The 14,692-nt window shown below is 34.4% G+C and overlaps 1 protein-coding gene across 1 annotated transcript in view; it reads right to left on the bottom strand.

Annotated features, from left to right (window-relative positions):
• Positions 1-14,692, bottom strand: part of UNC13C (unc-13 homolog C) — a 565,880-nt gene that overhangs the window by 259,611 nt on the left and 291,577 nt on the right. The window contains exons 11-13 of the mRNA XM_019664136.1: positions 11,081-11,250; positions 8,221-8,336; positions 6,250-6,413 (exon numbers count right to left, since the gene is read on the bottom strand). Coding sequence (XP_019519681.1) covers positions 6,250-6,413; positions 8,221-8,336; positions 11,081-11,250 — 450 coding nt within the window. The remainder of the gene's footprint in view (positions 1-6,249; positions 6,414-8,220; positions 8,337-11,080; positions 11,251-14,692) is intronic.

Below are 14,692 nucleotides of genomic sequence, written 5' to 3'. Positions count from 1 at the left end.
GACCTAATGCCTTTCTCTTATTTGGTATTACAGAGGCATGACTCTACAGTCTAACAGAAACTCAGGTTTTGTGAGACTCCTTAGGCTTCATTTTACAATAAATTAAAAACTATTAAATACGCAGTTAAAATATATTTGCTTGACACAAATCACCTCCAGAACATGATTTAATCTTTAATGCTTGACATGAAATTCCATGCGTATGATCAGGGGTGAACAGCTGGTCTGCCAGAACCTTATTAAGAACATATATCTTTGTATAAATAAATGAAAAGCATCAAGTACTCTCAAATTCTCATGATGGAAACAGGTTCTATGCCCGACCTCATGATGCTAAATATGTGGAATTGCATGCTCCTTTGAAAGGGGAACATACTCTCGTTCTGTCATAAATTGGAAAACTGCTTTTATTTTAGATAGATGGCTGTATTTGCCATTGGAAGACAAATCCTCTAGGTCCTTGATCAATCACTTGTCCAAATATGAAAACTGTTATCCCTTTTCTCCTTCTCACAAATGCTCCGAAGCAGGGGTCAGCAAACTTTTGAGATGGAAGAGCCAATCCTGTCCCTCACAACAATTTAAAAATTATTCAAGAGCCATAAAACAAATGAAGTCACCATTATGTGAAAAATATCCTTTAAAAACTTTATAAATGAAACTATGATAGTTTTATTTTCATTTTCAAATTTACATCAGAGCCACATGTACGCACCCAAAGAGCCACATGTGGCTCGCGAGCCGCAGTTTGCCGACCCCTGCTCCAAAACAAAGGACACATTTTTAATGCAGTAAATGGGGCTAATACGTTGTGCCATCACAGAAGAAATTTTGTGGTAAAAGGAGGGAGCACTTACAGTAAGTAGGAGGCACCTTGGAGGACTGGGAGTTCAGTATTAATGTTCAGGTTATTTACCAGCAAAACAGATTCAGCATTCTTCTTATGATGAGAAATACACAAGAGAAAATTTTAACAATTTACAACCTGGCTCTCTGACTTAATAGACACTTTCCCTTGATTTATTTCTGCTCCCAATCTACCTTCAAAGAAATGGAAGTAGTCCTAATAAAAGAGTAAGGTTATGAAGGTACCTGGAGATTTGGTTAAGCATACGGGGACTTTAAATATCAAAACTGATATTTTTCCCATCAAATGATGTCTAGAGAAATCCACAAAAATAAAGCAGTTTTATTCTTCCCCAAACTTGTAAATGTCTTTACTACACAGCCAGGACCTTTGTTTCTTCCTTAAGGCTAAGTTCCCCAACATTTTGTTTTTAAAAATGAAGAGGAAATAACACCTGAGATAAACTTGCTATATGTACAATAGTTATGTGCTGTTGTTGCTTGTAGGTTTTCTGGTTATGATTTTTGGTCTTTTGAAACATAGTTTCAAAAGAAAAGAAAAATACTAATTCAACAGACAACCAGTTTAAAGTTAAATGTGTGACTGGTTATTCATATTCTTTTTTTTTTTTTGATGAGTCATTCATTGGTCAACAATAGATTAGGACTCAAGTTACAGTTCAATTACAAAAGTATCATTTGGAAAATATGTCCAAAAACAGATCTGAAAGTAACCTTTCAACACTGAACAAAAGAATGTCAGTACTCTGAAACCTTTCCAAATCATTAGAAATGACCAATCAATATGATATGCAACTGAAATGCAACATAAATGGTAAGGCAGACACCTACATCAACTTAATTAAGCTTCTCAGTTCCACTTTGCTTGCTTTTGGCAACTGAAAATGTCTGACATGAAGAAATATGCTAACAGAAGTTGAGAATAAATGCAATTCTGAGTAACAAATTTTGATTTTGATTCATTCAATTACAAATACGTATTGAGTTTCTATCAGGCACTCAGAACTTCTTATAAAGCAATAATACAAACTGTGACTTCTCAATTCAAGATTTCAATTTGTAAATCTTTGAATAGAATTCAAGTGCCCCTCTAAGTAACTACATTCTATTATCTCTCATATAAATTATTATACATATAATTATAATCTTATAGTATCAATATAAAATGTATATTTTTTTATAAAAAAACAATTTTCAACAACTAATGATTACTAATGAATAGTAAATGAAGAGATCGTGCCTTTGTTGGTAAAAATTTTTTAAAAGTTATCAGTTTGTCAAATTGCTGTTACTAATATTTTTTTGTATATGTCTCCTTGGACAAGGGAAACAAAACAAGAAACAAATGGTTTCTTACATAAAACTAAAAAGTTTTTGCACAGCGAGGGAAAACATTAACAAAACAAAAAGACAGCCTACTGAATGGGAGAAGATATTTGCCAATGATACATCTAATAAGGGGCTAACATCCAAAATATATAAGAAACTCATACAAAATCTGAAAAAGAAACAAACAAGCAATCAAATAAAAAAATGGGCAGAGGACCTGAATATATAATTCTTCAAAGAGGACATACAGATGGTCAATAGACATATGAAAAGATGCTCAACATTACTAATCATCAGAGAAATGCAAGTTAAAATGACAAAGAGATAGCCATTCTGACAGATGTGAGGTGCTATCATCAATAAATCAACAAATGAGTGTTGCTGAGGATGTGGAGAAAAATAGAACCCTTACGCACTGTTGGTGGGATTGTAAATTGGTGCAGCCATCATGGAAAACAGTATGAAGGCTCCTCAAAAAATTAAAAATATAATTACCATACCCAAACCATCAGAAAGATATATGCATCTCTATGTTTATTGCAGCATTATTTACAATAAATAATCAAGATATGGAAGCAACATAAGTGTCCATCGATAGGTGAATGCATAAAGATGTGGTACATATATACAATGGAGGACTGCTCGGCCATATAAAAGAATGAAATCTTGCCATTTGCAACAACATGAATGGACCTAGAGGGTATTCTGCTAAGTGAAATAAGTCAGGGAAAGACAAATATCATATGATTTCATTCATATGTGGAATCTAAAGAAGAAAATAAGTGAACAAACAAAACAGAAACAAGCTCATACAGAGAACAAACTGATGGTTGCCAGATGGGAAGGGGTTTGGTGGATGGGTGAAAAGGGGGAAGGAGTTAAGAAGCACAAATTGGCAGTTATAAAAATAGTCATGGGATGTAAGGTACAGCATAGGGAATATAGTCCATAATAATAACTACGTATCTTGTTAGACGGGTACTAGACTTACAAGGGTCACCACTTCTTAAGATTTATAAATGTCTAATCACTATTTTGTACACCTAAAACTAATATAATATTTTATATCAACTATAATTGAAATACAAAAGTAATTGTTTAAAAAAGTTATCAGATTGTCAAAAAATAGCATTTTTGTTTTTTTCTGGCGAGATGGTAAATTCTGCACTGTTAAAGCAAAAATTGCAGTAGACAAACTTAGGAAATTTTTATCCAAGGCTATGCTACAAGAAAGATAAATCAGAACTCAGTTTGAACTCAACTCCACTGAAATGAAAGATGTGAAAGGTTTTAAGACTTGAGGTGTGGAACGGAGCGGAAAGTTTTTAAGAGTTGGAGTGGGCAGAATCCTAGTCATCTGTGTTAGCTAATTGGCCTTACCCAAATTAAAAAATCACTTTCTCTTATCCTCATGACAGGAGGTAGTATTACAACTTGGAACAAGGCCCTTACCCAAGTTAGGCTTCTATCCTCCTACAGACACTGAGAGACAGGGACAGGTCTTCCTTGATGATTCCATTCAAAACAGATGGTTCTCCCAGGTTCTTGAGAAAGCCAGTACTAGGTTGTAAAATTGGCAGGTGTCTTTAAAAGGTTTACATCCCAAAATCTCAGACAAAAAATTTACAATTATAAGTTTTTAAAGTAAATGCTCTAAGAAAAGGGAAGTTAGAGGCCTCTGGGGTCAGGCCTCTGGATTCTGTAAGGATGAAAGTAAGGGGAGGCTCATGGGCTTAGAGTCAGAAAGAACCCTGTCTGAAGTTTTGTCAAGGTGAGGGAAATGTTAAGGCCATCTTGGCATACTTAATGCTAAAAGCAACATTTATTCAATAAAAATATCAATATCAAAAGTATAACCACAAGTAGATACAATCAATCACATTTTGTTAGCATCAAAAGGCAATTGTCAATTTATCACACACTAAAAATAAGGCATTGTTTTTCCATAGGCCTACCTGCCTTGTTTTCACTCTTTAAACCAGCAGTTGGCAATCTAGGGCCTAGAGCCAAGCCCAGTCCTTAGTTTTTGTTTTTAAAATAAAGTTGTATCAGCACATGGCCATGTCCATCTGTTTATTTAATAACTACAACTGCTTTTGCACTAGGAGTGCAGAGGTGAGCAGTTGTGACAGAGATCATAAGAAACACAAAGCTGAAAGTATTTACTATCTGGCCCTTTACAGAAAAAAAAAAAATCACCAACCCGCTGCTTTAGACTAATATCTAGTGTGAAGAGGGGCTTTGTTAAAACTGGGTATTACAAATGTGATATGACCAAATTCACCTGCAGGTCATTTGATACCAATAAGTATCCCAAAACATTGTTTTATTGTTGTTGTTTACATAGGTTAAAAAAAGTAAGAGAAAAATGCAAGTGATAAAATGAAGGAGGGATGCCTCTCCTCTTTTAAACTATCATACATTTACCAGTTTTCCATATTAACATGACTGTGCTTAGAATGTAAGAAACATGAACATGAAGAAATCTGAATCGGCTCACAGAGATATTTGCAATAAATCCAACATGATCCTTCTTTTATTGGCATTCTTTCCAGAAGGTATTTTTTGGTTTTTGTGTTTTTTAAACATATCTCTTTTTTTGTCAGACCACTTCATTTATTTTAAACTGTTAATAGTTGCATTTTAATTGTACAATTTTTTTCTAGGTATTCTGCCGAATTACTATAGTCATTGACATGGGATGTAGCAGATGGCAAAGTTGCTCCATTTTAGCTACTCAATTACAAATAGGTACCTCTAAAAGAGTGAGCTCCCTGTTACTGGACACAAGAAAGCAGAAAGATGACATCCACCAGCCAGGATGCAACAACAGGGTTTCCTGATCTGGAGGGAGGTTCAATTTGGTGACCTCTAACTTTCTTGTCATGTCTAAGAATCTATACATCTTTACTATTGGGTTGACGATAAGTCATGATGCATTTTTGCAATGAAAAACATAGAAAAAATACATCATGACTTTTCCGACAACCCAATATTTCATGGTAGAACATTCTGTAAAGTGAAAAAGTACACATACTTTGTCAAAACATTTAAAGAAATTAATTTTTACATATGCTGTTCCAGAATTATGACTGGTGATTACATGCTATGAACATTAAACTTTGAAGAAGAGCACTGAGTTTGGGTCAATACACATCCACCAAGATGGCTGAAAATGACTGATTATCTGGGCCAGTATCTATTCAGTTCATGTGAAAATATGATTTGATCATTAATATGAAAGAAGTCTTCTGAAATATGTACATTAATAGGTTACATATTACACATGGCATATATATGAAAAAGTGCACTTACAATCTTAGATCAGGTTTCAAAAGGTAAACTACAGGCAAACAATAACCCAATTCTAAATCCTTAAACTCCTCAGTAATGGTTATGTGTCTGTATGGGTCACTTCTGTAGAATTATATTTACTGTAGTGTTTGGGTTCTATGGGTTCTCAGTCATCTTGGTTTTACTGAATTAGCAGCAACGATATAAATATAGGAAGGAATGACATAGTCTAATGTTGGGGCTAAGAGACTGTGATGGCTCTAGATGTGTCCCTGACATTAATAGGCTTTGTGGCCTTGGACAATGCACTTCAATCATCAGGCTTTGTTTCCTAAAATATCAAATAAAGCATTGGTTCCCAAACTTTAGAGTATGTGAGAATTACCTGTAGAGCTTGTTAAAGCACGTATCATTGGGCCCCACCCTCAGAGTTTCTGATTTGGGGGACCGGGTGGTGGGGGTGGAGGGGGTTGTGGGGGTGGAGAATTTGCATCCCTAAATTCCCAGGTACTGCTAATGTTGCTAGTCAAGGGACCACACCTTGAAAACACAATAAAGGCGGGAAGATAATGGTAGTGAATTACCTAATCCTTAATACTCTATAGCTGTAAGAGACAGTAGCCAGGTTCAAACCGGCATATTAAAATAAAATTGTCTTTTTAATCAAAATTTCATTTGAATTAGAAGAGGGGAGATGAACGATCTTTTTTTCTTTAGATTTCAAGAGATTTTTGAACACAGATGTTTTATAGTACTTACGTCATTGCTTGATAAATGGACTCAATCCCATAACGCATGGCAAATTCATCGACTATTTCTTGGGAAGCATCATCAAAGAAAACCTTCCAGGCTTCATCCCCTTTGACCTCTGGGATTTTCACTGCACCATTAGATTTCACTTCAGTCAAGTAATGGAACAGATTCTAAAAGTAAGTGGTTTTCAATTGTTCAGTAATTCCTTAGAACAGGCCAGAAATATTTAACTGTAACTTTCAGTCAATTACACTTGCTTTGTAATTGCATCTAATGTTTCATTAGCATCTATAAGCAATTGGAATGGCTTGGATTTTCGTTCTAACTAGCCTCATCTTTATGCAAATTCTGACTTTATTTCTGCCTGGTTCTATACAGAATCAATGATTCAAATGTTTTATACATACCAAATAATCTTAGAAGAAAAGTAAAAGTTTTTGTATGTAAACATTTGTGAATGCTAGAACCCATTTTACACTCATGGGCTCTGAGTAAATGATAGAGCCTTGGATGAATAATCTGATTTTGGCTATGTTACTATAGCATCTAGGCATATAAATGAAAAGGCTTTGGCTGCAAAATGGTAGGAGTCCATTGAATTGAGTTTGAAAATGAATGTTTGAGAATTCTGTAATGGAAACACTCACTACGTACAATTTCTTTTTTGCTTCTAATAAGTTTAGAAACTGCTGCTTGGATGCAGCCTGGGACCATGAAGGACCCTTTCTTGGATTTCAGTTCTTTTTGGTTCTTGGACCAGCAGAAAAGACTGAAAAGCAAAACATAATGCTATTTCCCTGATCCCAAATCTCCGTTGCCCACACTTTGAGGCCAGAGTTGGTTCCCCATCCTGCCAGTTCAAGGGATTTCTTTTTATTGCTCTAAAAACTTAACCTTTCTTGAAGGAATGATAACACTGGACAGACTGTAGTCAGGAAATTAACCCTAGGTCCTATATTTAATTACTGTGTAATGTGCAAAAGACTTAGAGACTGTTCCTTATTCCTTCTTGAGTAAAATGGAGGTGCAAATAATTACACACATATAAACTTTCATAGATAAGTTTAGGAAAAATAATATGCAAAGAGCCAAGATTCTCTCAAGTATCTTTTTCTGTCTTAGGTGTTTTCTCTGTACCTCTTTGAACACAGGGAAAGGTGCATTCCTCAACTTCACCTCACATTTTTTGACACATGACACAAGTGTCACTTGTATCAGAGAAAGGTTCTGGTAACACCTCTAAGTTCTTAGATGCAAAGTATTCAATATAAGCTCAAGATCATTTGTCTGTGTATCTACTCCCCAGTCATGCCCTACCTTTAAATACCATTAGTGGGTAATTACATTCCGGCACTGTTCATACCCAGACATGTGTGAAAAGGTAGTTACAATGGAGAAGGGTTCAATGTGTGTGAAGCCTTTGTTGTACTCAGAAAAATAAAAAAAAAATTACTGTGTACTACATTGGTTCCCAAAAGCCATTGATACAACATAAACAATTTTATATTTCTAGTTGTAAACAATACTCCTAATTAAATCTTCACTAAAACCTGAACACTAATTAGAGTTCTCAAAAACAATCATGAGTTGGAGCTTCTCCTACATTATCAAAGTACTATATTGTTAACTGTTCCTAAATATTTGTCATGCCAGTTCTTCAATGAACGCTTTTTTAATATTCTTTGTCCTCCTTGGAAGAATGGTAATTTCATTTGGTCTACTTATTCATTACTCTCTTATTGCCTTGTTTCTTAATACCTGTAGAGGATACCTGCCCTCTCTTCAGGGGGCAATTCTCAGGCTGTGTGATACCCTAGCTCATTACTGCTGTAGTAGAGAGTTAGAACTCCAGGAACACCACCACAAACCTAATTCAATGATATTTTTAAGTCAAATATTTCGTTGTATGATCCATAATCAAGACCAGTTTCTTTTCTAGGTTTTATTATTATTATTAATACAATTAAATTGACTTACCTCATGTAAACATGTATATTGTATGTGATACGGAGCAACCTTCTCCTCTCCTTTTATTTCCACATTGATTTTCAATCGAATAGCCCCAGATACAGCTGACTTATCTGTCCGTTTCTCTGATAAAGCAAAAGGTGGTCTGTCATTTTTGACAATACCATATTTCTCATACCAGTTCTCCAAAGCTTTAAAAGAGGCTTACATTGCTAAAAGCCATTTTTTTTCTAGATCAGGCTTGATTATTACCTAGCCATAATGAGTCTGGTAAATACCATTTGAAATAACGTGCCTATTGTGTCATTGTGATTGTCAAACCACATTATAGATACATCACACAGAAAAGCTTAATCAGAAGACCCCGCCATTCTGATATAAATTTCTGTGTACTTGATTTGTTTATACAATGAAATTAAATCATTTAGGCAATTAAAAGCAATATAACTTAAAATTAACCAGGAAAATATTTTACCTAAAATCTTCCACTTCTCTTTCTTTTTGTGCTTGAAAACATGAGTGAAAACTCTGGCTACAAAAAAATGTTATTAACCCTTTTCTCTGTTAGTGACGCATAAAGACCTACAGTCTACAGCCTGTGTTTACTTATGAGTGCTGGATTAACAAATTCTTTTAATGGAATCAATATGCAGTTAATTCAGTCAAATAATGTGTGTGGGGGCATGCACACATGTGTCCAATATGAACTGATCAGTAGCTTTGAGAAACAAAAGCACAGTCACAAGATTCTTAGCATGTGAATGTCGGTAGTGGATGTACACTGACACCCACATCACAGAAGAAACACAAAGAGACAAGCTGACCCATTTCACAAATTTACACAAAGTCAGCGGTCAAGACTTCTTTAATTGGCCCTCTTTCTAAGTATAACTGTACTTTTAGCCATATGCAATAATGTTAAATCATGAAGTCTACTTCCTTATGAAATGTCTGCTGACTTTTTATTGTCAACATTTAATAGTCACTGTGCTGTGAAGATTCTTCCCTCAGGAGCGCCAGGATCATGCAAGTTTCTCTTACTGACTGGGGGAGGGTTGATTCTCAATAAATCTTAAAAGTTCTCTGCTGGGGCCAAGAGAAATTACATGCAAGTCCTAGGAACTTTTTGTCACAGATTTCTTTCCAGAGCCCCAGGGCAGCATTACTGGTTCTTTGATTGTAACTCCCATCATCCCAGTTGGTTCAGGGGACACAAGTTCTGTGTGGATGCCTAGGGCTCCTGACCAGGTCCTCCGGTGCATGGTGGAATGAATTCTAAGTGGTGAAGAAGGAGGGACATTGTGCAAAGAATGAAAATATGGTACTTATGTGGATTGAAACCACTGAAGGATTTTACACACAGCTAAAACCTGTCCTTTATCCCTCCGTTTCTATTGTAAAAGGTTAAACAACAGCAATGAGGGTACAAAAGTACAACCTGCAGGTGAGCAGGCAAAGGCTTCCATGTCATGGTGCACCCTATTTTCCTCTCCATAGACTGAAGGGCAGCTTCAGCACGATGGCTGGGTAGCGGATTTTACCAACAGCACTCTGGCAAACCCAACACTGTACCCACGTATGTTTTGTCAAAAAAACAATTCGAGGAATTTCTGTTATGAATCCTCACTGCCAAAATTCAAGAACATGCTAACTCATTATAGAAAAAGGTCTTTGTATAGGCAAACTTCTTTAATTAAAACACAGTTTGTGAGTATCACAGAGTTAATGGCCCAAAGCTTATCCTTGCCTAACATCTCCTTTTTCATATATAAAGCTATTTAATAGTATAAACAAGATACGGGAAGATAATCATTATAACTGAGGTAAAAATGACATGCCGATAATATAGATGCACCGATTCTCTTTAAGGAAGACCTCTTTAAAATAAAATGTTTTTTGATAATGTGTTCTTAGTCTAGCTTGAATTTTGTGTCCAGATAAGTTATATATCTCTGCTTCTTTAAATTATGTAATTTAGAGTGTCATTAATTCTATGTGACCTTATTCCTTTACTTTGTCAAATATTTTACTTGAAGTATGTAGGTTTCAAAAAAACTGCAAAATATTCTTTAATTTGCTAAAATATATTGATATGCTAAATGGAAACTCTTAGTAATCTTGGACTGTGTAAACCCTTCTCTGATTCACAACCAGCACTTACAAATTTAATTAAAATATTTCAGATATGAGTAAGAAACTTTGGATCATATCCTTATAGAAACTGAGGTGATCCATATATTTTCACTATTATTAAATCAGCTCTGAAGAGTCTAGGCTATTATTGAATTCTAGAAGTCAAATTAAAACTTATAATTATTTAATTTTTGGTTCCATATAAAATTTCATTTAAAAATCATGCCAATTAAACATAGTCTCAATATTGTCATCATTAGAGTAAACATAAATCCATACACGTACTTGGCTTTGACAACTAAAGCCAACTTTGTATCACTATTTGAAAGATACCCAAAATACACATTTCCTTTTTTGCCAAAATTCATTAAGGGACTAAAAGGAAATAAGTCAAACAATATTAAATCATAGGTTGATTGTTTTCGATACATTTGGCAAAGGTTTCTGGATCTACATTTTATGATTTAAAAATTAAGAATGGGATAATATTTTTCTCCTAAAAGACACCAGGTTGATTCTGTGAAAGACTTTTGTCTTTTAATCTCAAATATACCGATGTCTTTCAATAATGCTGAATTTGAATAAATAATTATTACCTTTAGTTTGCAGTGAAACTAAACCGCTTAAAGTCCAACAGAATTTTCTAGAAAGGCATTGGTTATTTTTATCTATATGGGCATATAGGACATGCCACTGATATTCTGGAATTTTATTTAACAGTTTCTCAGATACTCACCTAAGTTGTACCAGACATCCATTTCTCCACTCAGGGTCCTCACTTCCACAATTGTTTGTCCCAGGAAATCATCTGACTCCTTTTTGAAATGTTGCTTGACTCTGGATTTGATGTCATCATCTTCATCCCACACTCTGACTTTGATTCGATCAGTGGAATTGTGGCACTCACTGAAAATAAAGGTGGATGAGTTAACAACCACTGACAACTGTTCTAAACGGCATTTGATGCTAGCAACTTATTTTAAGTCTATTTAATCCAGAAAAGCACAGTATATTACCTACTAAATAAGACTTCCCACTGACCCATTTCATCCATGGGATGATGCAGGTATCAGGGATATTGAAGGAAAGTTGCATTAGTTAAATAATGCATACCCTGTTCCCCATATTTCCTTTAACTGAACTAGATATAATCCAGTTTGGGTCAGAAAATTTGGTTTGGGGTACTTTCTCTATGACATATTTCTTATTCACAACAGTTTATCTACAACATATCCATGCTCAGAAAATTCCACACCATGAATATGAAGCCAATTTTACTGCAATGGGTGTTGAGAAAGTGGACGTCACATAGTCCACTTGATCAACTAAAATTCCCAGTAAGTATATGTGTATATTATTAAATCCAGTAAAATTAGGACAAAATCCTTCTGGTTTTTAGAATAAGTTGCACATTTTACTCCATCCCTCATTTTCGGGTTTCCTCCACCCCCTCTTGTTGAAGCCGACTACTTAGTATTGCCCGCACATTTAAGGTCTTCCCTGACCCTATGACTTTTATAACTACTCTTCCTTATGCTTTCCTGCCTGCTAACTAATCATTCCTTCAGAATCAACTAGTCACCTGCTCTTTCTAACTTTTTCTACAGGTTTTTTTAGCCAGTTAGGATGATCAATCCTGAGCTCCCAATTTACTCTGTACATGTATTCACTTACGTACACTGGACTTTAACCTGGGGTTACTGAATGAGTTCTGAGCATCTCTGAGGTTGGATTAAAAATAATAATAATAAAACAACTTTATCTTTATTTTCCTTCAATTATAAATTTAGGCAATGAACCATAGCAGTATTATCAGTACCTGTAAGATTTTTGTCACCAACGAAACCACAGATATTTACATGTAAAATCACAAGTGTTACGAAACTTGAAATATTATTTATAACTACCTTTACTGTACTAAAACTAAATCAACGTAATTTATTTTCAATTCTATTTATTTTATTTTATGCATTTAAAAATACAATTTTGAAAAAGGGTTCATAGTTTTCACCAGATTGCCACATGGGCTCATGCTATGGAAACTGCTTAAGGACTCCTGGCAATATACCGTCTCTCCCATTACTCAATAATATAGCACACAAAACATGAGATTCGAGGTCTGACATGCCAGTGTACAAATCATAGCTCCACTATTTCTAAAGATGGGAGTTTTCAACACAGAGCATTTTGGCAATTTCTGGGACATTTTTGGTCACTATAAACATTGAGGGGCACTACTGGGCATTCAGTGGACTAGATCAGAGATTTAGACAATGTACTTTCTACAGGACTGTCCACATGATTTGTAGTGACACAAAGGCATGGATGAGGATGCAAAAACCACTGGTAAAGAACTCAGCTTGGGACTTAACTCTATATAAAAACACCAACTTTTTTGTTTTGCATGTTTTACTAGATACTGAAATTCCCTGGCAAACCACTAGTATGTAAGTCACTAATCAAAGTAAAATTTTTTGGTGTTGTTCAGATCCTTACCAAGGGTTGTTTTTTATTTTGAGAAATTACATTACCAATGTCAAACCACTTAAAGAATTTAAATCAAAATATTTGTCTCAGTCTGCATTTGAGGTGGTCACATTCATGCTAATTCCACCTACAGATGAAAGCATATGTCGACTAAACTATGTATTCTAGGGTAGTTGTGTCTACCCTTACTTATTAGAATATATGTTAGATTACTTTTATTTCTATTTTATATAATAGTTGAATTATATTGTTTTTGAAATTACATGGATAAATTATTTAATTTTTGTTCTAGAATTTAAAAAATCATAAATTTTATATAAAAAGGTCAGTGGGTCTGATAATGTTGAGAACTACTATTTCTATGACTTAATCTGTATGACTCTTAAGTTTCCTGATCTATAATATGGGGGAAATAGTATCTATCTTACAAGATGTTTATGGAAAACAAGTGAAACAATGTCGTACAGCAGTTAGCACAGTGATAGGCACATTGTGTTTGATCTATATCAGTCGCATTATTATAATATCATTATTCTGTAAGTTCTTTTTGGAGTTAAAGCCTATGTTTGTTAATATCTCTATCCTTGAAACAATTTCTAGCATGTATCTGTCATTCAAAAAATATTAATCAAAAAAGCCTGCAAAGTTTTGCCAAAATGAAATCCCTTTTATTATATTTGAAGAAAAAGTAGTCTTTATCATTCTTACAAATAAAACAATTATCAAAAATTCTCCAATTTTGATAGGTATTTTATTGGTAAAATGAGGTGGAAATAGTGAGGAGGGGGAGAATAAATCCATGATACCATATTCATAGACGCTGACTCCACTTACTTTCAACTAAGGAGAGCAGTTGGAATGAACACAACTGTCTCCTACCTACTCAGAATACCAAAGTATAAAAAAGAAAAAAACACACACACACCTGAAATTATGGTGGTAAGAATATTTACCTAGTGAAATCTTTGGCATTTCCCCCCAAATTTGTATTAGAAATGACTAAGGTTTTAATTTCTTTGCTATCATAAACTAGCCTGTGTAGAAACAAAGACCCAACCACCAGCTCATTTGCCTCATTCTTATCTTAGAAATATAATGAAAGAAAACTTAAGTGTATCAGGAAAAATAATTACCACTGCCATAAACTTAAAACCCAAAACATTACAAAAGCAGAAGTCCCTTTTTGTCAACTTTCGATAAATCACCAGAGTTCATGCAAGTTCTAGGAGACAGAAATCTAATATTTTTTTACTTGCAAATAACAGGTACAATTAATAGCAAGCTCTAGATAGTAAAGATAGGTTAAGTATTTCTACAATCTATTCTTTAACAAGATAAAACATCCTGTTTTATTTTGAAGAAAAAATTTTGGAGGCTCTCATTCCTGTTATAAGTTTAAGGTAAAGATTTTTAGCTAGGGCGGCCAAGTGGCTCAGTTGGTTAAGAGCTCACTCAAGAAGGCGAGCTCTGAGCAACAGGATTGCCAGTTCAATTCCCAGCCTGAGCTGAGCTGCTAACTGGTGGCAGGATGGCTCAGCTAAAAAAAAAACAAACAGAAAACAAAAAAACTAAATTTATACACAAGTAATAATCCATATAAAATAGTAATAACATATATATATATATGTGTACACATATATAATATATTCATATATTATAATCTCTCCCTCTCTTTGTACATAATTAAAAAATGTACATGTATACATATACTATGTATTTATGTATGTTATATAGCAAAAAGAAAGAGAGACAATACTTTCTTTCAAAATTTCCATTAGAAATAATTATTTTTGTGTACCAGGTGCAAGTACACCTACCAAACGACCACTCATATTTCCATTATTAAGTTTTTCATTAATTT

This window comes from Hipposideros armiger, unplaced genomic scaffold, assembly GCF_001890085.2.
Source record: "Hipposideros armiger isolate ML-2016 unplaced genomic scaffold, ASM189008v1 scaffold_12, whole genome shotgun sequence".
Taxonomy (NCBI): Eukaryota; Metazoa; Chordata; class Mammalia; order Chiroptera; family Hipposideridae; genus Hipposideros; species Hipposideros armiger.
This window is presented reverse-complemented; position numbering and strand designations above follow the sequence as displayed.